This window comes from Rhincodon typus, chromosome 24, assembly GCF_021869965.1.
Source record: "Rhincodon typus isolate 14 chromosome 24, sRhiTyp1.1, whole genome shotgun sequence".
Classification (NCBI taxonomy): Eukaryota; Metazoa; Chordata; class Chondrichthyes; order Orectolobiformes; family Rhincodontidae; genus Rhincodon; species Rhincodon typus.
Genome location: NC_063355.1, coordinates 18930891 through 18957380, shown reverse-complemented (window position 1 = coordinate 18957380; position 26490 = coordinate 18930891). Strand labels below are relative to the sequence as shown.

The 26490-nt window shown below is 38.9% G+C and overlaps 1 protein-coding gene across 3 annotated transcripts; it reads right to left on the bottom strand.

Moving 5' to 3' along the window:
- Window positions 1-641: 641 nt before the first annotated feature.
- Window positions 642-26309, bottom strand: slc8b1 (solute carrier family 8 member B1). 3 transcript variants are annotated; one of them, XM_048611510.1, is made up of 15 exons: window positions 25760-26309; window positions 20266-20418; window positions 18596-18648; window positions 17629-17686; window positions 15433-15538; window positions 12912-13079; window positions 12651-12761; window positions 11426-11482; window positions 11010-11146; window positions 10087-10228; window positions 7405-7526; window positions 5318-5471; window positions 3408-3488; window positions 3247-3311; window positions 642-1580 (listed from the first exon to the last, which is right to left on the bottom strand). In XM_048611510.1, the coding sequence occupies exons 1-15, from the start codon at window positions 25970-25972 to the stop codon at window positions 1392-1394; spliced, it is 1809 nt and encodes a 602-aa protein (XP_048467467.1). In that variant the 5' UTR covers window positions 25973-26309; the 3' UTR covers window positions 642-1391. The 3 variants fall into 3 exon arrangements, with proteins under 3 accessions (XP_048467467.1, XP_048467468.1, XP_048467469.1); XM_048611512.1 differs by having other exon boundaries at window positions 1464-3031; XM_048611511.1 differs by lacking the exon at window positions 11426-11482.
- Window positions 26310-26490: the final 181 nt, after the last annotated feature.

Sequence of the window (26490 nt, the reverse complement as noted above, 5' to 3'; positions counted from 1 at the left end):
CAAGTCCCACCTGTTCTAGAGGTGGGTAACAATATCTCCAAACATGTCAATTATGAAAAATCTGCATTGTAGGTATTTTCTATGCAAATTCTTTTCATGTTGTGAGATACCAAATGAATAAGCCATAGAGCCAGGCCCTTTGGCCCACCATGATCAATGCTGACTAACAAACACGACAATACACTAATCCTATTTACCTGCACTTGGTCCATAGCCTACTATGACCTGGCATTTGATTTAAGTTAATATTTTCAAAAAAAATGTTGCAAGTGGATTAGAGGTTTTGTAATGTTTATTTTTGGCTGTATGTTTATAGATAGCCATGGATTCCAGTTTCAGACAGGGGTTTGGGTACATGAAAGACAACATTTCAATGGAGCTGAAGGGAAAAACTTGAATTATACATTACGGTTAAAATTTGCATTTTGCACCATCCTCTTGAAAATTCAGTTAAAAATAGAAAATTTAAAAGGCAACATTAACCACTAATAGTGCCAGACTCTGGGGCAAAAGGGGATACCAAATGAAGTTTGCTGTGGTTTAATTTGAAGAACATCAAAAAAAGTTGACATTGGCCCCAAATTAAGACTTTAGGATATATCTTAAGTTACAGGTAAAAAAAGTAGTGAACATGGACCAAGCAATGTGTAAAAGTTAAAATTTATTTCACAAATAAAATATTTGCTGTACCAAGTGTATCACTGAACACAAAGTACACTTTTCCAGAGTCACAAATGGCCTGTAAATGCTGTTTAAACACTAGGACAAAGAATATCCCGTCATTATTATAAGGTGTGTATGTATAGACCGTCAGATGAGGTAACTTAAGAGGGAGATCAGTCGTATACAACAGTGCAAAAAAAAAAAGGGTGTCTGTTTATCCATACAACATAATACTAAACTTTAAGTTACTACTCAAGCTTAAATCAGTAGTGTGTGTCATGATAGGAGGGAAAGCAGGAAAAGAAGGAAAAGAAAAACAAGAACGAATCCCAACTGTAAAGCTTGTGGCTGAAGCTATGGCATGTGCACACGTGGAAGGAAGGAAAGACACGAGTTTTGAACTCCTGAAGAAGTTTGTTACAGCAAAACATTTCACATTGTGCACCTTCTAGTCATTAGCTCTGAAGGAAACCATAAGCAGCAAGAGACTTGGGGATTGATGATATTTTTCCATTCATTCCCTTTCCATTCCTGTTTCCTAATGTCCACTTTGGAAAATATGAAAAAATTAAAGATTTAAATAGGATTTTAATAAGCAATACATTGGTGTGTACAATATAACAAAAAGTTGGCTTCCAGCACCTGACAAACCATATTTAAACAAAAATACATTTATAGGTGGTGTAAGTGAACAATTAATTTTCAGTGCATACCAAGGATGCTATATTTTAAACATGTATAATGCCAGCTTCAGTTAATAGTGCTACTACAATAAATATGAAGTAGAAAGAGACCAGAACACCACCATATGCTTTTCCAAGTTTAAACCGTTGAACTGGGATCGATATAAACGACATGACAAGACTCAAGCCTAATGATCCGACTAGAACCCAATCCAGGAGGCCATCACACTTGATCTAAGAGAAAGTTAGTAAATCTGAATTAATGAATAACTAAAAGTACAGTTAAAGTGAAGCCACAGTATTGGTTTGAAAGAAATTTGATTATCATATAACAAATTTTAAAACTACCTAGCTTTAGATGTACCAAATCACATGTAATGAGATCAATTATAGCAATTAAGAACAGCCAGATGAAACTTTGAACAGGAATGCAAGCTTAGAGTTCGGAGTGGAATGAATGATAAATGGATCGAAAGGTCATGTTTTGCAAGAGAGCTCCACCAGATGTTTAAGCTGCACGAGTCATAACACTTGCTTCTGAAATGCCGTATGAAAGTAATTTCTTCCAGCAGTGAGCTGTTGTGCACAAGGGCAATTTAAACCACAAAACAATATTAGTTTGACTAGCTCAGACTTGAATATGGTTTTTGGTATCTGTTGAACTGCTTAAAAAAAAGCAGACTATCAGGTGGCTCTACAAATTTATATATAAACTAGTTTCTGATGTATAATGATCAGCATGTGACCCAAAATGCATGTTGTGCAATTTCAATTGTGAAAAATGAATCAGATGGTGTGCATTTATATATTTTGAAACAATTAATACATACCAATTCCACCAATTCAACATAAATGAGACATGAGTAAGCAATATACACCCAGGAAGGCCATGGGCTGTTAAATATATTGCATCACTTTTCCTGGACCACTGGTCTTCGGTCACAACCCTCCATGCCTCTGGTTTCTCTCTTCCTCCCTCCTTAGCACCCCTCCCATAACCATTTTGATCTTTTGTCCATGAAATCAGGGTGCTTGTGGAATGAGAAACTACTGCTACATTTTCAGGAGACAGAGTTGGTAATTTACCATTGGCCTCTGCTGTCAATCATGAGGAAAAATTGCAAGACCAGCCTTTCAGGTATAGTTAACACCAAGGTCTACAAACTGCTTGTCCAAAGTCCAGCCTTAATATCTAAACTAGAAGAAAAGTTTTGTCTCCACCATAAACTACATTTTCTGGTCATCACCAACTTCACCCCATAATTATCTTAAATCTCCTACATGTGTTCTACCAAACAAAAGCTATAACTTAATGACCTTAGTAAGGAGAAACCCTTGTTTTTAAAATGATCAGTGATGTACTGGCATGTCTCAAGAAAAGGTATTACAGTGAACAATTGTTCAATTGTTCTGAAATCCTTTTGTTACTTCTAGATTTGATGAACTGCTGTCCATCCATCCAATCTTTCACTTCCATTCAAAACAAAAAAAAAAGTCTCTTCCACACCAAATCTGTTTCACTTGTCACCACTGTTCAAATGGACCTACAGAGTGCCAAATTCCCAGTTAAATGTTCATCCTCAGTCCGGAATCACTCCATTGCTTCAGCATTGCAAAGTTTGGGAAGTCTCACGCAGCTCATTCCTCCCACTGGATCCTCTTTTGGGAGAGGACTTCCAAAGAAACTATGCATATTGAAAGATTAGAGGCAAATTTTCACTTCAACATTTGTCTTTACAAATTGGATTTTATAAAAACACTACACAGTTTGCCATATGGCACATCACTTCAGACTACATGCTTTGTTTTTTTTTAAGAAAGGTAGGCAATATTGAGCTTGATTTATAAACTACTTTCTTTATTTTTCAGAGTGTAAGTGAAAGACAGAATTGGCACATACCTCAAGGACGTAATTATTGTAGGGCATTTGAATTAAGGAACTTAGACCAATGCCAAACAGCATATCTATAATAAAGTTAAGAAAGCAGACAATTTGCAGTTGCTGTTAGAATTTGTCTTTGAATACAGGCAGGAACTTTAAGAACAAAATGCAAAGGATACTAAATATTATTCCACCAAAACACGCAGCAATAGCCATACGTTGGTACCCCTGTCGGGCTAGTGTGATGTCAGAGAATAAATCTGAAAGTTCAGAAGTTAAAAAAAAACATCAGGTTTTTCTTTTAGCAAAACCAAGTCAAATACAGCATGATTATATAGAAATCCATAGGCTATAAGTTCAACAGTTAAGCATGGTGCACCCAAATAGCTACTCCATCACAAGAACAGATATTTTTGTCTACCTGAAACAAATCCGAAATGATTTTGTATGCCTAATTTTATATAGCTAAAGAAATTAAAGTCATTATCTATGAAAAAGTTTCCATTCAGTGTTAAAGCTTTAGTTTGCTTTAAATGGCTTAGTCTGTATTTCTATACTACTACCAAAAAAAAAGGCAACAGGTTATGTCAGTGATCAACAAAAATCTCAGCACACTCTGAAAACAGGTAACACCCAAAAAAGGAAATGTGGTATCAAAAAGAATGCTGCCACATTTCCAATATGAACAGTCCATTGACCTCTAGGGCCATGAAATAGGGAATGCTTAAAAAAAATTGCCCATTTAAGACAGTCCTTGAATCTCTTGCTCCAGAAGAAAAAAAGTGGAGGAAGTGGAGTCTGAATAGTATTTTTTTTTAAAAAAGCTACAGGATAGATGGATTTTTCTTTAAAAGAAAGCAAACAAACAAAAAAAAAGGATGAAATGTAATTGGGCAGGCAGGAAGGTAGAATCAAGCAGCTTTGATGTTATCGCACAGTGAAAACAGCTCAAGAGATTAAGTGGCTTACTCGCAATTCATGTTTCTGTCCATCCAGCAGAAATCAAACATTTCTACACAAAGCTTTCCATGATGGCAGTGCTCAAGTGAATTCTTAACTTGGCCATGAAGCAAAAAGGTACAAAAATATAGCCTTTATAGATAAAATATTCAGAAAATGAGAAAACGACAAGGTAGCAATTAGTTTTCCAAGAGAAAAAAAAGTTGCACCGTACACCAGAAGCATATTTAATTTATTCTTCAGTTAGTTTCGTGTGTTTTTTAAAACACAGGTGTCAGACATAGTCTTGGGATTACCTCAGACCTTCTTTGAACAAAACAGCACTACCATGTTGCTGCATGGAAGCATATAGTGCAGATTATGTGCTCAAATCTAACCCAGGTGAAAAAGGTGCACTATTAAAAAGACAGGCTAAAGACTTTATCTAGTCCTCATTGGAATCACTTGAAGTGATGTTCATCCCATAAAGTAGGAAGATTTATCCTTTAACTAGCATTGAAAAACAAAAGTACTGTTAGCTCATTTTTGTGCAGATCGGGTGCTGTGCACGGACGAGAAAGGTAATTTTCTGATGGCTGTGACCAACGTTCCCTCCAAGCTACATAGCTCCAGGGTTCCAGAAGAAGTCACTGCCGTGCATGGATCTCTGCACACCAGAAAGTAAGTTAGAGGGAACACTGGCCATGACAAGGTTAGATATTAGACATCACTGATTAGTTAAAAATCAGCAAAAATTCGGAGTAGTGTGTCTGAATCCAAGACTGTTATACTGGAGTTCTATTTAACTCTGGTACAAACTTAGTTTTCCATTTGCTCTTCCCAATGAGTTGTTAGTCCAGTTACTTTTTATATTAGCACTGCATCCCTTCAGCATATTGAGAAGAACTAGTTTATGTATGTCACAACCATGAGATACTACAATACTGAAGAAAACTAATTATTCCAATATCTGTGGTAGCACCTGCTCCAACTAACCCACTGACACATTTTAGTTTGTCAAAATAAATTCATTCCTTAGAGTGCAAAAAAATCCTTACTGCAACCAGTAAGCCATTCAATGATTTTAACAGTATGATCAGCTGACTTTCAAAACAATGATCCTATTACAAGCAAAAAGGAAATACTGTACCTCCAACGCTGTTTCCCCAGGCTAGTAATGTTAGTCCCAAAACCGTATTACTCAGGTTAAAAATTATTCCAAAGGCCCGCAAGAGATTCACAACCTCCGTGGCTACAGTGTTAATCAGTATGGTACTGAAGAGAAACCCAATAAAAGAAAATACCTGAAGAGAAAGCAAATAACAGGCATTTAGACTACATATTTCAATCAAACAATCAATGAAATTTAATACCTGTGTGATTACCCAAGTTGTAACTTAAGCCTTTAGGTACATTACCGGGTTAGTTCCACAAGATTGAAAATAAAGACTGAGGAAGTCAAATTGTGAACCAAACTAGGAAAGATCCAGCTAAAACAAATAGCTTTGCTTTTATTTCCATTGAAACCAAGAAATGGAAGCAGCTTAATGCAGATGTTGTTTAATAGTATTGCAATATTCCAGTAAAAGAAAAACTGCTCAGAAGCCGACCAAGAGTAAATATGATATGATTGATACTTCCATAACTACTGAAATGATTTACAAAAGAGGTTTTATCTGGTCTACTCACACAATTATGCTAGAATGGAGGTTGCTAATTTGAACTACAGATGCAACGCTGGTGATAGAATTATGCATTGCTAGCTATTAAAATTTGTGGTCACGTACAGGTATTGCAACTTTTTAAAAACCCAAGGTTGGCAGTCAAGTCTTCATCTCCAACAAGCAAGTTCAATATTAAAACAGGTGTTTGGAAAACAGTTAAAAATGGGGTTAACAGATGCAGATTGCTGGAGAAATTCAGGTCTGCCAGCATTTGTGAAGAGAATGTTCTGAAGGGTCAGTGGACTCAACTCTGTCTACAGATGCAGAGTTTCTCCAGCAATTTCAGTTAAAATTGTTATTTGACTAATCTTAAAGTGGGGCTAATATAGTCTCAATGGAAACTGCCGAGAAAATAAAAAAAGCACAGAATAAAGCATCTGCAGACTGTGAGCCAAGAACCCACCTTTGGTCAGAGCATGAGAATGTGAATAAAAGAACCCTCTCCAGTACAATCACATCCTTAGTGTTATACAGGGAAGGAATTCTTCTGCTAAAAGTTTCTAACTAAAGATCTAGTGCAACTCCCTGGACTTCTGTTCCAAGCAATTATTTGAAGTCCAACAATCCATTTTACTAGTTTATTCTGCCATCTTCAGAGATGTGGACATACAATCTCTTGCATCATCTCGAGAATCATACCATTAAAATTTTCTCATTCATCATTTCAAGTTTGAAGTCTATACAATGTGTGGGGATTCAACTGCCACAATTTCCTCATTCCACCAGCTTAACTACACAACCTATCACTAGGTTCTTCGTTGTTTACTAACCATTCAAAAAATCATTTCATTTGCAGATTTGTGACCTCAGGTCCAACGTATTACATCCGTCAGAAACAATAGTTCTAGCTATGAACTGAGAAAATGTGCTACTTTCTCTAGCAAGGAGACAGCCAACTATTTACTGCAAATCTTTATTCTTTTAGACAATTTGTAATCATGCTGCTCCTATCCCATTAGCTTCAAGTTTGCTAACAAGATTTCTAAACTCCACAGGTGCAGATCATTCCACAAAAATAAAGTGTCCTCAAATTTAATAATTCTGACCTTTAATGGTCCAGACTCAGATAAGTGATAATTTTCTCCTACCTGGGTTCTGCCAGTTTCCTGTGGCCAAGCAGTATAACCCCAGGTAACGACAACAATTTTTCCCAGTTAAATGCTGTATTGCGAAAGACTTAGATAGTCAAATTGCAGGGACTCCCTCAGAAACCATCTGAAACAAAAATGGTTGGTGTAACTCAGGTCTGGTAGCATCTGAGAGAAGAAAGCAGAGTTAACGTGAAACTTTGTCACAGGACTTGTAACATTAACTCTGCTTTCTGCAGACAGGTGCAGTCAGACCTGCTGAGTTTCACTAACAATTTCGGTTTTTGTTTTGGATAGCCAGCATCCACAGTTCTTTGTTTTAAACCTAAGGATTTAAATCCAAGATACTGTCCTCCTATCAAGGTAAGCAATACAACTCCATGTTTAAAAGAGGTTAGAAAAACAGACATCATCTGATGGCTTACACAGTGATATTTTGGTGGTTCCTCATTCTTTGTGGTAACGAAAATCAGCATGGCTATAATTAAGGAAATCAGCAAAACAAGAGCCCAGACAGGAAATTGATCATTGATGCGCAGTAAGCCATCTGTGAACAATAAATGCTTCAGTTAAGTCACAAGACTAAACATTTTAAATGCATTAAAGACAATGGGTACTACTATGCATACACCAATTCAAAAACAGATTAAGATTAGAACAGCCTGAGAGGTCTCCAGGGATACAAAATTATATCCACACATATAACACACAACTGGGGGGTCAAGAAATTGCCAGCTTTTCTGTCAGGAGGTCCAGAAACTTGTGCATTTAGGTGATGGCTTTGATGGAATAGATCGAAAAGGCATATTACAGAAATAAAAAGGGAACAAAGCCAGATGACAGAATAATTTTTGTTTAAAAAAAAACAGTAAACAGGGGCATTTAGGGCCATGGCAGCTTTAGGCATGAATGCCAGTGGAGGAGTGAGACGGAACTAGAGAATACAGATTGAAGGTTAATGGGGCTGAGGATGTCAGTAGTGGCATTGACCCAGAAAGAAAATTTAAGCAAAGCACATGTGCAACAGAAATTGGGCTTACACAAAATAAAAGTCGGGTATCTGGTTCAGTGATCAAAGCCATTGAGGAGAACTATACATTACTTCATACATTCAAGTTTAATGATGCACCTTTCACACTTGGGCCAATTCTCTCAAATGATCCAAAATGGGAGCCCCAACACTTTTTAAAACTATATCTTCTTGCTTTGAAACTAAGTCTTCAGTAATGTGCCCATCAAAAAACAAATTTTGACTTAAACCAGCCCAAGAGAGACTGAGCATGTTGGCCACTCCTTTCTGATCAAGTGATTTCATTTTCCACTGACACGAGGGAAAAATTTTTTTCAAACAAGCGTATAAATAGGTTTTTAATTTTAACCAAGTCTGCCCAACAGTAAAAATAAAAACTTTAGTCCCTTCCCAGCTAACATTCTTTAGCTATAGCATTCTTTCCAGGATTTCTCTTCCAAATAATGCAATCTTTGGTTTTTAAACAAAATACTAACCAATCCTACCTTAAAAAGTTCGAACAGACAAGAAAAAGTACATACAAAATGTAATGCACTCTCTACCAATGGCTTTGGAAACCAATTCAGTTTTAACCAATTCCAGTCTGTTCCTTACTAACCATCTTTTCACTACATCCCTCCAAGGCAAAAATAACAGTCTTACCACTTACACTTAGATTTGAAAATCACAGGGCATCTTGAATTGCTTTATCTGTGATTAGAGATCTATAGCACAAACTGGCAGAACTGCAATTGTACCACAACTGTTGTTTGAAAAGACTGTCCAAGTACACTGACTAGACTGAAGTGATTATAATTCTAAATATATAGTTTGATGCACTACTGTAAGACAGACCTGGAATGATCCTTGCATAGCCAAAAAACAAAAATAAACTTTACTTGCAAGGAACAACAGTTTAATGATGGGCACATCTGCTTCAAGCTGATTGGTCTCATACATCAAAAAAAGTTTGCCTTTACCTTAAACAAATAAAATCATGGACAGCAAAACAGGGAAGCCAGCTGGATATCAGTTTTCACTTCCCCAACTCTCAAGATACAAGATTTGTTCATAATATAGTTGAGCCCTCAGTCTGATTAAAATTAGGCAAAAGCCATGGATGTTCATTTGAAGTTGTCCATTGCACATTACTCCTGGCTTCTCACCTGAAGAGAGATTTTTTTTATTGCACCTTCAAGAAACTGTCCTCTGTCTCTATTCCAAGAGAAAGTCTACAGGTAGCAAAAACCCAAGTCATCAGTTGATCAACAGAGTTTTAGATAATAAAAATAAGGCGACTTGTAACTAAGGATAATAGATTGGCACAACATTGTGGGCCAAAGGGCCTGTACTGTGCTGTACTGTTCTATGTTCTAAACTTAGGGGGAAATTCTACATGGCCAGGGGGTGTAATTAAACAAGAAATGGGGCAAGTGAAAGCTAGGGCACATTGGAGTTTCTTACCTTTCCTGACATTGGCAGGCTTTAAAAATTTTCCTCAAGCTGATGAAAAAAAATGCATTGCACATTTAAGAAATTAATACATTTGTGCATTTTGGCATCTTGTTTTTGTCAAGAGGAATCCAATTGCATTTTAAAACTAGGGTCTAGGTGGAAAGCTGTTGTCTTTCCTTTTCGAAGGAAAGGAAAAGGAATCTCCTGCATTTCTCCTTGCCCATGCTGAATGAAGCAAGTCAGTGGGTAGAAAAGCCCCACCAGAGCAAGTACAAAAGCTTTCCATTATGGAGCCAGGAACAAGTCTTTGCCCTGCAAAGTCCCAGCTCTCCTGGTCTTGGAGATCATCTCACAAACAGCACAACTGCTTTGGTGCTAGTGCAGGTCAGTGGCCTCTGCATGATTAAACCTATTGTCATTTCAGCCAGATACTACCTTCCACTTGTTTCTTGGATGTGCAATTGATTTACAATGTGTAGATTAAAACAGCCCAATTACAGTTAGATCAGGTAAGCTGAAAATAAACACCCTTCTAAAGAGGCAAATCCCCTCCATAACTTAGTAACCCAGACATTTCAGTTTGAAAACAAGGTTGGCTTTATTCAAAACAACTGAATTTAAGAAAATAAGATGAAATTCTTACAATAGCCAGATTTAAATGCAAAGATGCAGACAAGCGAGCCAGTAACAATTTGTAGACAGTTCAAAGGGCGTTTCCAGTTATGGTCTTCCTGGTCTGAATCCACCACAGGTATGCAGATTAGAAGGAAAAACTCAATTGGCAGCTTTAAAGAAAAAAAAAGCAAAACAAAAAAAGTGTTTTCAATAAACCATCAGTATGTGTTGATTGATGTTGAATGGATTTTTGCATTTTCTGTAGCCAGGCAGATTGCCAAGTTTAAAACAAAAAAGATTCACCACACCACTAACTTTAAAGAAAAAGCAGACCAAACAAAAAAAAAAAGGGGGGGAAATAATCTACAGACAAAATGTCGAAACAAGCCACTAATGGAAAACAGGATGTCTCAAAATCAGTTCTGGAAGATTAATCATTATGTGCACATGAATGAGTGCGTGTGGGAGTGGAAAGAACTGAAAACAACCGAAAACAACCAGGCAGTTTCTAATGCAGCGCATGAATATTCCACTAATCTTCCAAAGCAATTTTGTCCTCTAGGTACAATAAATTACAGCTTTTAACATGACAACACGAGTATTAAGTGCTTAGAAGTAAAGACTACCAAGCTAAACATAGTCAGTACTGGCCAAAAAAAAAACAAAAATGCACCAGAAATTAGGACCTCACATGCCAGTGATGACTGTCAGCAACCTTAACTTGAATTTTTTTGCCTTGATAGATATCTATGTAATTGGTAACTACAGGCAAAGTAGTGAACATTTACAGGATTAAACTCCAAAGACACAATTTTACCTGCATCTAAAGAGTTGTGAACAACTCCCCTTCCAGTTATTTTTCCTTTAGCAAGTTCCACGAAAAAAGATCAAACCTACCACTTCCTTCTACAGTGATTTTTTAAAAAGGAAACACCTAGAAGTCAGAATCACCATCAAACATGTAAAGATTTTCCAGGGCAAGCGTTTCCTCCTCCATTTCTGAAAGTCAATGGGGTTGATAGAGTCCAACAAAATGGATTTTGTAGATTTGGATTCTTCTGTTCCAATCAAAGGTTGATACTCGCTTGCTTAAAAAGAAAAAGTTTTACACTTCAGGATGGATAGAATTAGGAACTGAGGCACACATTTTAAACTTCTAAAACGGGTTCAGTGTGAAATACCACAAGTTTGATTATAACTATTGTAGTTTTAATAAATGAACAACTACCCTTGGTAGGGAGAATCCTCAACCTCATGGTAAATTGTAATTGCCAACTTGAAAGCAATTCCCCTACACAGGATGGAGAGTTTGGAAGTACTCATACACATGAAAATTACATTATCCAGCTTATAATAAAAATGTTTACCATCTTCACGGGAAGGTGTCCTGATACAGGATGGATTTGTATCCTCTGCATCACAGACTAAAAGAAAAGAACATGTTGATAGTGATTAAACAGACTTACAAAAGGTCAAGCTCTCTTCATCCCATCTCATTTAGGGGTGTTGGTATGACCTTACAAAACTTTGAGTTTAAAGGGCGATTGGAAAGGCAGAAAATTTACATTTTTAAAAATGCATGGCGTAAAGTTACAAAAACAAAAAAAAAGTGTCAGCAGTTAAGTCAATAACAGGTGTTCCACGTGCATGAACTGTACCGTCACAGGAATAGGAGGAGGCTATTCAGCCCTTCAAACCGGTCCCACTATTCAGTGAGATCATGGCTGATCTGTGGCCCATATCCCTTAATACCATTGCCTAACAAAATTTTAAATCCAAGATCAGCAAGTTTAGCAACTGATTGTGCATCTAATGCCATGTGGCAGAGGGTTCCAAACATCTACCACCTGATGTAGAAGTGCTTCCTAACAACTCTCCTGATGATAACATGGTGTGGAGCTGGATGAACACAGCAGGCCAGGCAGCATCAGAGGAGCAGGAAAGCTGACGTTTTGGGTCTGGACCGTTCTTCAGACCTGAAACATCAGCTTTCCTGCTGTGTTCCTCCAGCTCCACAACTTGTTATCACAGACTCCAGCATCAGCAGTTCCTACTATCTGAGTGAGTTATAGCTCCCCTGATGAGTATGGCCTAAATTCTTACACTATGCCACCTTGTTCTAGAATCGTCAGCCAATAGAAATGGTATTAATAGTTACCAACTGTTTTCCTGTTAATACCCTGACAATTTTATCAGATCACTCCTTAACCTTTAAATGCTAGAGAAAGCAGGCCATAATTTGTTTAATCTCACCTCAACTTAACCCCTGAAGCCAAGGTATCATTCTCGCAAACCTACATTGTACTCCTTCCTGAGATGTGGTGCCTAAATCTGTTCACAGTATTCCAAGGTGGTGTCTAATTAGGTTTTTTTTAAAATAATAACATAACACCACTATAAATGCAGTGACAGGAGGAACGTGGAATTCATCAGAACAGGGAATACTGAATACTCTAAATTTGAAGTGGGAAGGAAAATGTTCATTTTAATGTTGCTACATAAAATTTTGGGCAGAGACATTGGACAATCAATTGCAATAATTCAAACCCTTGAACAATGTTATCAGTTAGTTAAACTATTCTGTGCACTTACTTTCAGACTGACAGCTATAAAGAGAAGCAGGTTCCTGGTTTTTGTGCTTTTGGTAAATTAGGCTGCTTATGATCACCATTAATACATATACGACATACAGAGCCAAGTAACCTAGAGAAAAATATAAGAAATTAATTCCATGACATAGTCCAGCAAGTTTATATTCAATTAAAAAGGTCTTGCAGTAATTCAATCATTGAATCAGAAGCTAAAATTGGTACAAGTCACTAGGAATTTACCCTCCACCGAAATCTCCCTCACCAAGTGCTTGTCCCAAATCAATGCTCCCAAAGTAGAGGACTAGAAAGGTCCAGAAGACTGCAGCCATGTAGAATATCACATCTCGAAGGAAGGGCCTTGATGCAACTATAAATGGATTTGCAAGGGCAACACCACCAGCAACAACAGTAGTCACAAAAATGCCAGCACCTGAAAAAAGGAAACAAAAAGGGTAGATGTGCAGAACTTCAAATTAGGTGTCCTGACCACTATAACTCAGTCCAAAAAGTAAGAACATGTTTTAGTAGCTCCAGGTGCTTTAGAGAAACTACAGTAGTACAGTAGTTCAGTAGTAACACAGTGTGGAGCTGGATGAACACAGCAGGCCAGGCAGCATCAGAGGAGCAGGAAAGTTGACGTTTCAGGTCAGGGCCCTTCTTCAGAAATGGGGGAGGGGGAAGGGAGAAGGGAGTTCAGAAATAAATAGAGAGAGGAGGCGTGGGGCTGGGGAAGGTAGTTGGGATGATGATAGGTGAGTGCAGACAGGGAGTGGTGGGGATTGGTCAGTGAGGCAGGAGGGGCGGATAGGTGGGAGAGAAGATGGACAGGTTGTGTCAGGTCAAGGAGGCGGGGATGAGAGGGAGCGTTGGACATGGGATGAGGCCAGGGGTGGGGAAATTTTAAAACCGGTGAATTCCAATGTTTAGGCCATCGGGCTGTAGGCTCCTGAGGTGGAATAGGAGGTGCTGCTCCTCCAGTTTTCAGGTGGTGTCATTGTGACACTGGAGGAGGCCCAGGATGGACATATCACCCAGGGAATGAGGGGGGAAAAAGAGTTAAAATGGTTGGCGACTGGAAGGTGTTGTCGTTTATCGCAAACAGAGTGCAGATGCTCTAAAAACAGTCTCAGAGTCTACGTTTGGTCTCACCGATGTAGGAGGCCACATCGGGAGCAGCGGATACAGTAGACCAAGTTTACAGATGTTTAGGTGAGCCCCTATCTAATATCAAAGGTTTGTTTTGTGCCTTGAATGGAAGTGAGGGGGGAGGTGTAGCACTTCCTGCGTTGCAGGGAAAGGTGCCGGGTGTGGTAGGATTAGTGGGGAGCGTGGAGTGGACGAGGGAGTCGCAGAGAGAGTGGTTCCTATGAAAGGCAGGTAGGGGAGGGGAGAGAAATATCTCTTTGGTTGTGGGGTCAGATTGTAGGTGGCGGAAGTGGCAGAGAATGACACGTTGGATGCGGAGGTTGGTGGGCTGATGAGGACAAGGGGGATTCTGTCTTTATTTTTGTTGGGAGGAGGGGATGTGAGGGCAGAAGTGCAGGAAATGCAAGAGATGCAGTTGAGGGCATTTTCGATCACTGGAGGAGGAGGGGGGATGGAGTTATGGTCCTTGAAATAGGACGACACCTGGGGATGTATGGGAGTGGAACACCCCATCTTGGGGCGGCGGAGGCGGAGGAGTTGGGAGTAGGGTATTGCATTCTTGCAGGAGGGTGGGTGAGAGGAGGTGTAGTCCAGGTAGCTGTGGGAGTCGGTGGGTTTGAAATAGATGTCAGTTGAGGTGGTCACCAGAGATGGAGATATCATCCCACGTCCAACCCTCCTTCTCATTCTCGCCTTCTTGACCTGACAGAACCTGTCCATCTTCTCTCCCACCTATCCGTCCCACCCATCCCACTGACCAATCCCCACCACTCCCTACCTGCACTCACCTATCACCATCCCACCTACCTTCCCCAGTCCCGTGCCTCCTCTTCTCTCTCTATTTATTTCCCAGCTCCCTTCCCCCTCCCCATTTCCAAGGAAGGGTCCCGACCCAATGATTTAGTCTCCAATCAATATCTATCACATTGAAGTAGTTCCTACCCCACCTCCCTGACAAACAAGTCAATCTTATTTTCTGACTAACGAAAATCTTAAATTGGGCTCAAGATGCCAATAACATTCTGCTGCTGTGCCATAATGTTTCATGCATCATGAAGAGATTCAAGAATTTCAAAAGAGCATTAAAACCATAGGCAAGGGTCATTAGACGTGAAATCATTCACTCGATGTGGCTACCACTGACTAGATCAGCATGTATTGCCCATTCCCAATTGCCCAGAGGGCAGTAAAGAGTCAAGCATATTGCTGTGAGTCACATGTAGGCCAGACCAGTTAAGGATGGCAGTGTGCCTTCCCTGGAGGGACATGAGTGAACCTCATGAGTTTTTCTGACAGTGATTACATGATCATCATTGGTCATGATGCAAAACTGCTCAGGTATGAAAACCTATTAGAACATATGATGGAATCTTCAAGTCTACAGCAAGAAATTAGAGAAGCCAGCAGCACCATTAATTGGTATTTTCACACGTAGTAGCACAGACTCAGCTTTAAACACTGCCAGTAGGAGGGTTAGATTGTAAATGTGCCATATGACACATTTACAAAATAAGGACGTCAAGTCAAGCCAATCATATTACCATGAGTCAGTTATCAACTGATGAGAAACTCACCTTTCAAGACATAATGATTCAATATTTAAAATTACAAGATTAGTTAACGTGAAAATACTTTACCAAACAAAGCTCCAATTGCCAGGTTTGCTGTCCTTGGATCAGAAAAGGCTGCTATTGCACTGAATACATCAGGAGCTCCATTACCCAGAGCAAGAAAAGTCACACCATGAATAAAATCCAATCAAGGAAAAAATACTTAGTCAAACAGAATCAATTGCAATGGATGATTCCCCCCTCCCCAGATTGTCCTTTGAATTGTGTACCTACGTTCATTTGCACGGTCATTTAGTAAAGAAATTTTGAAAAGATGCAAAAATTTAAAAAAACTTTGTTTCACACTTACAGAACAATTGCATGTTTGCACAATGCAATGGGAAAACCCAACATTTATAATGCAAAAAAACAGAAAGGAAGGTGCTTCAGAAGCTGGGAGAGATAAGGGAATCGACCATTTAAGGTGCAGTTTAAGTCCTAGATTCTTGTTAGGGAATCAAAGGATAGGTGGGAATGAGGAACTCAATATAAAACAGATCAGCAATGATCTCATTGAATGGTGAAGCAAGCTTGAAGGGCTAATGGCTTACTTGTTGTATCAAAATCCTGAAACTCTCTCCCTAATAGGGTAATGGGTTGACCTAAAGTAGACGGATTGCAATGTTGAAGGTGGCAGCTCACCACCACCCAATGACAGACAAATGCTGTTCCATCCAGGGACTCTCACATTCCACTCATGAATTCAAGAGAAACTTCTGCTCCCAATTCACATTGGATGTTCCAAAGAGGTCAGGTACTTGTACCTCTGCCACACCAAGATGAACCTTCCCAATTCTGTGTTGCAATCTATACGATAGGCCAACACCAACAAAAATGTCATTGCCACGAAGCATTCAAAAACCATCTGTTGTTCCATTCGCTTTCCTCAATTTATTATGAAGGAACTTTAAAATAAACAATTCCAGATATTATTTGATGCTTAGTTTAAATGAGGAGAAGTAGTTGTTAAAAACTTTATATAAAAGAAACTAAAGCTACAGTAATTAAACTAAAAATGGCCCAGAATAGAATGAAGCTTTCACTGGTCAAAAGTAAGAGATCACCTCTATGGACTAATAGAAGCAAATATCAGATAATGGTGGCAAGTATGATGTAAAGCGGACAACGATAATGGCAATGATGCAGATGGAAAATAAAATAGTAAACAAGATGCACGTTCCGGAGCTGAACGCAAGGTCAGCAAGACAGACTGTCATCATGGTCAAGCAATCATGGGAGCCCCACAAAAAACAACTGTAATGCCGTTTGATACTGCACAAACAAGCATTTTGACTTATTCCTTGTTATTGTGGATCTGCAGCAAAATTCCAACATAGCCACAGCTTAAATGTCAAGTAATTTTTTTAAAAAAAAGAAAATTGGGTTGTACTGGCACACAGGAAACAATCCAATTACATTTTTCACTTCAGTAAAGAGACTAAAAACAAAATCTACACACAATCTTGATGCTCTGCATATACCAGCTATGCAGCAACATCTAGGATAAACCAATTTCTAAATAATCATATTGGATGCAAGTTAGCATTATAGACCTTGATTACAGAGCACTGATGTTTGTATATGCTGCTCAACAGCAGTGTTCAGACATAATAACTATTCTTGAAGATGTGATAAAGAGAGATAAAAATTTTCTCCGACAGTGATACAGGAGCTCAAGAATACATTAATCCAGAGCTCAAACTCAGCAGTTACTTTAACATCAAGACTAAACTTGTGAATATATTGAATTATGCAAGTTGCATTAAAATAGGTTAACAGTACATTACTGAAAGGTAAGGGAACATGAAGCCTATTAGCAGAGAGCTGCTTCAAATCTAAGTCAGAAATAAACTAGCAGATAGAGTACAAGGACAGATACAGCTTAACTCTAAATGGCCTTGTGCACACAATGTGTTTTTCAATATAGCCAAAGCGAACGGGCTTTGCAAGATTATGTCTTACTAAAGCACAGTTAGTTGCTATCCTGAACAATAGGAAATATTAAGTTACTTCATCTTTACAGAGCCACAGTTCCAAAGTGCAAGTACAACTTAGATTGAGAATAATTTGCTCATTTTGTAGAATTAAAGTTTGCCAAATATGACACACTTGAACATAGGATGACAGTGTTAATAAAACAGCAGTGTTCGAAGTTTGGAAGTTACTGTTTAGTTAAATTAGTGAATGTATCCAAGTACTTACAGACGACAGAAGAAAGGATACTGCCACATTATGTGACAACTTTAAACTTGCAGCAATGGCCGCCAGATTAGGACAAAAACTAAATTTAAACAAACATTTAGTCAACAGCTGTAATATGTTCAGAGAAAGTATTCTAACATCAGTAGTTCACATAATATTTCATTCATATTCAAATTTTCCAAATTAATAACCATATACAGTATCAATTCAAGTTCACTGCCATCTGAAAAATAGATTGAGCGCTGGAGAAAATCTTGAATGAGGTAGACTATAGGAATTGCATGACTTCTTCCAACTGTTTAAATATTTTTAGGTGTTATTTTTCATTGCAAAGATTTAAAATGAGGGTATGGAAGAGGGGCAGGTGATTGTACTGATCAAAGTTCAAGAGCCTTCTATTGGGATTGCTAGAAGTGCAGTCCTTCACAAGTTTGACTGACATACTCAACATTTAAAAAAACAGAAGGGCAAAAAATGGTTTCCGTGGAAAATAGAAACACCAGACACCGTGTAGAGAGTAGTAGGAACATAATGTGCTGTCTCTGTAATACACCAAATGAGGAAGAGATAATATTTGAAGGATACAGCAAGTGTTCATGTTTGTTATAGAGATCATTGTAGGATAGAAATCTCTGCTGCAATTTAGTACAATGCAGCACAAGAACTTACTGATCAACACTTTCTAACTCCACCCAGATCCAGGGTGGCAGACTAAACATTCACACTCAAGGCAGTGACATTCACCAACCTCTGAACACTGCCTTACATAACTAATCACCATGAAAAGAACTCTGGAAATGATGTTTTTATTATGAACATGTGCAAGGCTGAAATGCTGTAGCACCAAGATCCACAATGTTAGATCTTTTAACCATTCTGCAAATCAAATGGCAAATTAATCTTTCATTGTTTTGAAAACCCCAGTGACAAGAGCAAAGACTTTCTGTTAAGTGTTACAATTGAGACACAAAAGCAGAAATATACTTACAATAATTCGGCTGTTGTCCCAAGAAACACAAATAGATAGATCAACCAAATAGCCTGTAAAAGCAACACATTTTTGGTCCATTGGTACAATACTTCAATTTAGTGATTTTCTCCAATGAATTGTGTTCACCATTTAAAATCCTACAATCTGACAAGTCAGCTTTCTAGAAATCTAAATCCGTGCCCTAAACAAGTAATTTAATTCCACATCTTCCTTGCATTTTTTCTCCCACATTATTATCCCATCTCTCACTTTATATTACATCCATGAATTAGTTTGAACACTTGATTGATTCCAGGGCTTTGAAAAAAGGTGTTATCTTTTGAAGAAAATGTCAGAGCTGTATCTAGGAGTTGATAAGAATGAAAGATAATCTAATTGGAACAAGATCCTGAGCTACTGGACAGAGTAGATGCTGAAGGGACATTTCCTCTTCTGGAAGAGTTGAGAACATTTTGAAAATTCACAAGAAAGTGTCACCCATTGAAAGATAGAAACAAGGAGAATCAAGGATCAAGTATCTTTGCAGTTCTTCTCCAGATTAGAGGGGAGTAGGCTCATTATTATTCTTTTTTAAAACAGCCACAGGTAGGTAGATTCTGGTCTGAAAAAAGGAATCAAAAAGGCTGTTGAGGGTACATCAGAGGATGGAGTTGTACTGACTAACAAAACAGCCTTGAGGGATGAAATTCGTTTGGAACATTTCTTTCAATGTAGGCTCAAGAAAACCACAAAGGCATTTCTGACCATGATATATTGGGGTAAACTGGACAGAAAGAAAGAAAAAAAAACAATAGATTTTGAGAAAGTCTACATACAGTCCACTCTAGATTAGTAGCAAACACCCTTTACAAAAAGAGATCCTTAAAATGATGTTGAATTGTGCCAACTTATCTACAGAATATTTAATGGTGGCAGAGGAAAGTCTTGTAATGTGAAGTGGCATTTGCAAAAAAAACTGGTGCATTTATTCAATTTTAACAAATCAATCTAATTTCCTCTAACTTATGATTTTCAATCTAAAACTCCTATTTGCATCTAATCCAGTCAATCAGATTCCATTCTGACCTGTTATATTGTTCAAGGCTCATGCAGATAAATCTGATAATATTGTATACTGTATGTTTGTGAAAATAGTGAATCAGAATCTGGTGGTACAATACAAAGAACCCTTGCACACCAGAGAAAGCTATTGTTAACACATTACCTCTCATGTTTTATCTGATCCCAAATCACATCATTCTTCAAAATTACATGGCTGTTTCCGATCTAACCAAAATGGTAGCAATAACTACATTGTTGAACAATGTGCTACTGGTTCTCAGAAACAGGGCAAGATGACAACAGGATTGTAACTCAAGTTGCCAAAAAAAAAACACTAAGACTTTAATCTAAAATTCATTTTTGAATTCAAAGGCCAATGTACTAGACATCAGCAACTAAGCATCAGGCTGTAAATTACTAAATTTAGTTTGAACATCCGGAAACTGTCAGAACCACATGACTTAAAATAGTCATTAAGAGTTCAGCTGGTTTTCAGTTGCATTTTGCCATAAACACATATGGCTCTTATGTAAAAAGGCAAGAACTAGCATTCCTTTTTCTAGCTTTAAAATTTAGCATGAAGATAGATGCAGATTGTTTTTTTAAATACATGGTTTAAAACTTACACACAACAAAATGGCCAATGGTAGCAGATTGTGGTGAAACCCACAGACAGCCCCCTGGAGGTAGTCAATAAAGCCGCTATCCAGTTTGCAGTCTTCTGTTGTTTTCACAAATGAACACCACTGGGACCCATTCAACTGCACCACACTGTGACACTAGGAAGTAAGAGAAAGTAAAGAATTTCTTGGTTCACAGATGTTCAGTTTACAATATAAAGAAACCCATTCCAGTATTTGTTTTCTCCACAGTAATCTTTCACATCTCTTGACTACAATTACTGTTAATAAGGCAATTAGATATTAGTCTTAAATGTTAATGGCCAAGGGAAAAAAAAGTGTGTTTCAGTCAGAATTTTTGCAATTTATCAAAAGATCAATGCCAAAAAGGTAGTTTAAAATGTTGCTGAAAAATCTCAGCAGGACTGGCAGCAACTGTGGAGAGAAAGTAGAGTTAAATGTTTTGGGTTCGTTGACCCCTGGATCCAAAACTCCACAAGGTTAGCAGGATCTGTGAAGAGAAAGCAGAATTGGAATTTATGCAGCAACTTCTATCTATGTTTCAGTCTTCCAGTATCTGCAGTTTTGTTTTAAGAAATTGTTGCTGGTGTGTTTCGGCCACTACAGGAGAAGTCACTACTGATTCAGACTGTACAACTTCTGGAAAATAGCCAATTAACATTGATCAACATATTTAAAGAGTCTCAGACCTTCAAATACAAACAAACATTCTAAAACAAGACTTAAAACTAGAGATAGAAGCAGAGTAATGACAATTTACAGCTTTAAGAGTTCTGCCAGGAGCAATCACTAGTCACTTCCAGTTTAAACAGCACACCTATCAGTTGCTTTAGGTACTTGACTTTTGCAATGTTCTCCATCACTTGAACTGTCTCCAGTTTCTACATCTAACTCCACCATGGTTGGTCACTGCTTCAGCAAGTAGAAATGGAACTGTTCTCATATTGAATGAAGTGCAATAATGCTTTTCTAATTATTATCAGGTATCCCGCCCGCTTTTGCAGTCAATTTGGAAAAGATCTTTGCTCAAATCCTGTTCAGTCTCCCCTCCCATAACTCACTTTCCAGTTTATGGCTCAGCATCATTATCTGCACTTGCCCTGAAGTGTACATTATCTTTGCTTCCAATTTCCACCTTCATGGCATAACTGACTGTGTCTTCATTATAGAAACCAAAAGAACTGTGGATGCTATAAATCAGGAACAAAAACAAAGTTGCTGGAAAAGCTCAGCAGGTCTGGCAGCATCTGTGAAGGAGAAAACAGAGTTAACATGTTGGGTCTGGTGACCCTTCCTCAGAACTGTCTTCATTATCTTCATTTCTGGGGATTGGCCAAGCAACCAATATTCAATAGAAGCCTACTGCTTCGCTCAGCTTCCTCCATTGCTCTCTTCACCCCTTATCTTATGTTGGGAACTTCATCCATTTTTGACAATACTTATCATACTAGTGCTTCTGATCAATCACCCTTTGGAGGACCGCGTTTCCTGGACTTCTGATCTTCTCTGCTCAGATGAATAACAGGGTTCTCCTCATCCTCGTTTCCAACCCACAATCCTTTATGTAACAGCTCATCCTGAACCATTTCCACCACCTCCAAATGGATTTCTCATTTCAGCATTCCGAAGAAACTGTTCCTCCACGAGTATAGCACCTTTCCATTCAACTGCAGAAAGTGCATCACGTGTAATCTCACTTTTTGTCATCCCCAACACTAAGTTAATCATGCTTTCACCTAGAAACAGAATGCAGATTATCTGAGTGGCGATAGATTGAGAAAATGGGGAGGTACAACAAGACTGTGTCCTTTTACACCATTCGCTGAAAGCAAGCATACAGGTGCAGCAGGCAAAGATGGCAGCAAATGGTACGTTGGCCTTTGTAGCGAAAGGATTTGAAGTATGGGAAAGGGATGCCGTGCTGCAATTGTACCGGGCGTTAGTGACACCATATTTGGAGTATCATGCAGAGTTTTGATCTCCTTACCTGATAATGGATGTTCAGCTTAAGGAGGTAGTGCAACAATGGTTTACCAGATAGAGTCATGGGAATAGCAGGGCTGACAGATTAAAAAAAGAGAAACTAGATTGCTTAAGGTTATATTTACTGAAGTTTGGCAGGGGCAGGGGTGAAAGTGTCTGGCTGAAGAGAGATTCAAAAACCTACAAAATTCTAACAGACCAAGCAAAATAAACACGGGAAGGATATTCCCGATGATAATGGAGTCCAGAACCAACAGGTCACTGACTAAAGAAATGGGGTAGGCCATTTTAGAACATATGGGGAGACATTTCTTCACCCAGGTAAATGAGGAAGCTGTTAAAAGCCAAAACAATGTATGTTCAAAAGCCAAAACAAAGAATGTTCAAAAGTTAAAAATAGCTAATAAAAAAAAACAAAGAATTTTGGGGAGAAAGTGAGAACAGGATACAGAGTTGGACAATCAGTCATGATCATGAAATAGCAGAACCTGATGGCTTACTCCTGCTTTATATCCTTCATTGCCCAAGCTGGTTATTTTGATGTTTCACTTTGGTCTGATGCAGAGATCCTGCTGTTGGCCTCTTACACTGTGGCAATAACTAAAATGCAAACTTGAGGAACAGCACTCCATTTTCAGTGATGCACTTTACAAACTGCTAAACTCACTAACTTCTGTTCAGAGATAACACAGCATGGAGCTGGAAGAACACAACAGGCCAGGCAGCAGAGGAGCAGGGAAGTTGACCCTTAGGGTCCTGACTTGAAACATCAACTTTCCTGCTCCCCTGATGCTGCCTGGCCTGCTGTGTTCTTCCAGCTCCAGCATCTGCAGTTCCCGCTATCTCCAATTTCTGTTTAGAGGTTCTTTTGCTCTAGTTTTGGTTTGGACAGTAGTGGTTCATCATTCTACCATTCACACATCATATTTGGTTTCCTTTCTTGTCTCAATACCGCTCCCTTAGCTAGCAAATCGTCATGTAATCTCACATCTTCTATCCTATCACTTTTGCTTTTTCTTCACACTTTCCCACCCTTTCCACTTGAAATTTCTAACTCTTGTTGGCTGAAAAAGGGACAGTGAGAAGTTAACTTTTTCCTCAGCTACTGCCCAATCTGCTAGTACTGCCTGTATTTTCTACTCAGATTTCAATTTACATAACATGCATCATCCCTGTTTGTTAAAATTTAACTGTATCAATTACAGGAGAGAGTGTTGTTTAAAAGATTCATCCCTGAAAAAAAGGCAGTAAAGGCATCTGGAGACAAGGTCATTAAATTAATACCACCCTTAAAATTATATTTAAAAGACTGAGTACTTGCAGTGTTCTATTAGGGTTGGAGGTGTTTACCCCAAACCTTATAGTCCTAGCTCAGTAACAACTCTCATCCAAGAATGTACATTTTGGTTCACATTCCACTCCAAAAAGGAATCTGTACATAATCTAGGTAATACAGAGTGGTGTGCATGTGTCCATGTGTGGCATATTCTATTGAAAATGCCATCTTGGAAAGAAATGGAGCTATAATTATGTTATTCCTGCAAGACCTATGTTGCGTCAGGAGCTGAATATGCTAATATGCCAATATGCCAAGGACCAGCTTGAAACCACCCTAACAACTGCTACATGCTGACTATTTATAGCCACACTTCCTGCTTTACAGTAGTGGCCATATATTTCAGTTACTGAAATACTTTGGATCATAGAGTCCATACAGTGTGGAAAGGGGCCATGTGGCCTATCGAGCCTCAACCAACCCAGATCCATCCACCCCCAGCCCGTGTGGATTTTTTTTTCGAAACCATAGCTAACCCACTTAACTTGCATGTCCCTGAACACTAGAGGGCTATTTAGAACATAGAACATAGAACATTACAGCGCAGTACAGGCCCTTCGGCCCTCGATGTTGCGCCGACCTGTGAAACCAATCTGAAGCCCATCTAACCTAAACTATTCCATTATCATCCATATGTTTATCCAATGACCATTTAAATGCCCTTAAAGTGGGCGAGTCTACTATTTTTGTCTTCAGGGCATTCCACGCCCTTACTACTCTCCGAGTAAAGAACCTACCTCTGACATCTGTCCTATATCTATCACCCCTCAATTTAAAGCTATGTCCCCTCGTGCTAGCCATCACCATCCGAGGAAAAAGGCTCCCACTGTCCACCCTATCTAATCCTCTGATCATCTCATTTAGCATATCCTATCCTGCCTGTCCACACACACACACACACCACTGAAGCCACTATGCCATCCTAAAAACTTCAGGTTATTCTCAAGTTACAAAAAGCTGTCTAACTGAAACATCTTTAGTGCAGAGCTCAGCAATCAGGGGGCTCAAAAATATTGCTACCCTCTAATGATGGGGATGGGTGAGCCAACAGAAGATCAGAGGTTGCAAGTGGTTCAACTGCAGTATTCCTACCCAAACATGTTTGAAAATCAGTTAAATTAGAACAATTATTCATTTGTTTCAGTGCTTACTAAATACATGTGAACTAATCATATTTCCAATTTACATAGAATACATCTGAAGAACAGTTTATCATATTGTGACATACAGAACTTTTGATTAAGCTGGAACAGAAGTTAAACACATGGAAGATAGGAAACAAAAAACTCACTGAATTTTAAAATACCCTGATGACCAGCATCTAAAAATAGTGCAGGTTTATTTTCACTAATCCATTTACAGTGGCCTATTTAATAAAAACAAAAAAGGTACTGAACCTTTTAACCAGATACTGGAGTCAGAATAACAGTGTGGAGCTGGAGGAACACAGCAGGCCAGGCAGCATCAGAGAAGCAGGAAAGTTGACGTTTCAAGTTGGGACCCTTCTCCTGCTTCTCTGTTGCTGCCTAGCCTGCTGTGTTCCTCCAGCTCCACACTGTGTTATCAATTTCAGGAATTATGTCATTACTGCAAAAGTTCTGAAGAGCCGACAATCTTACAACATCAATACAGTGGATTGGCTGAGAGATGAAAAGTTGTGTTCTCTGCACGAAGTCAGAAACTGTCATCATTTCTTCCAATAATGCTCTTATGAGACAACGTGTACATGCCAAGCCAATGATCTATTTATGAGGGATGGGCAGACCGAAAGGGTAGGATTTTCGGGGGGTGGGGGGGAGAAAGAGGAGAAGAGATGAGTGGAAAAGGCAGAGGAATACTTTTTGGGAAAAAAAAATACCAGCAATGCTTGGCCAAGATTGGAACAAGGAATCAATAGTCTCTCTGAACTTGGCAAAGAGTATGAACTGCACCAACCACAACGGAAATCCTGTACAACTTGAATTAGGTTCACTTCAGCAGCAATTTTAGCAAAATCCTGATTAGAAGCGTACACATATCAAAAATACCCCACTTCTGGGGTAGTTACAGAAAACTTAAGCACAAAAAGCTTTTTTCTGTATGCTCAATCAAAAAAAAGTTAACGTTTCATTCAATATGTAGCTTTACATTCTATACACAATTATATTGTTAACAAAGTACCTCCACAGTAGTACTGCCCCCTCCTACAAGCAGGAGATTAAGTGTACTTCCATTGCTGTTAAGAATGCCATTCTTGGAAGAGCCAGGTTCACTTTTTCTTACAGCAGTTCCAACATGATACGATTCAACCGTCGTCTGCGGCGCAGCTACAATACACATGATAGTCCAGAACAAGAGAGAGCGACAGCCCACGGCCGCATTGCCGGCTGTCATCACTACAGCCCGATATCTGGAGAAGGGTTAAAATAATTCGAACTCAAGTCGGGAACAAGGTCAGAAAATACAATCCCGGCTTCCACTCTCTCGCTCAAATCTCAGGTGAGCGCACCAGGAAGTGTACACGCTGTAAAGAGTCCAGGGGAAATCCACTTTACGAGATTACTCTAGAAATAAGCTTATACCCATTTGAAAAATCAGAACTTCCCTCTATTTTTAATGCACTTGCAAAACATTTAAATATAAGCGTCCTCCTTCTGAAAAACGCCTACGCGATCTGTCAGCTAAACAGACGTCTGCCTCCCAGAAAACCGACCGCCTATCTGCTACCAGCTCAGCTCCAAACTACATCATTGTTCCTGCTTCCTCCCCCTATTTAAAGACGCCGTGCATCAATGGTCATACCCAACCAGCGGCCCGGGAAAGACCCGGTTCAGTCTCTCCTGTCGATGTACGTAGCCGCGTTAAACATGGAAAAACGTATACATTACATTTAAGAGATAGTAGGAACTGCA

Coding starts and splice junctions, on each gene's coding strand:
- slc8b1 (XM_048611510.1), bottom strand. CDS start 25,972: ATGACAGCCGGCAATGCGGCCGTGGGCTGTCGCTCTCTCTTGTTCTGG. Junction 20,419..25,759: donor GGGGCAGTACTACTGTGGAG/GTACTTTGTTAA, acceptor CTTACTTCCTAG/TGTCACAGTGTGGTGCAGTT. Junction 11,147..11,425: donor GACACCTTCCCGTGAAGATG/GTAAACATTTTT, acceptor TTTCTTTTTAAG/CAAGCGAGTATCAACCTTTG.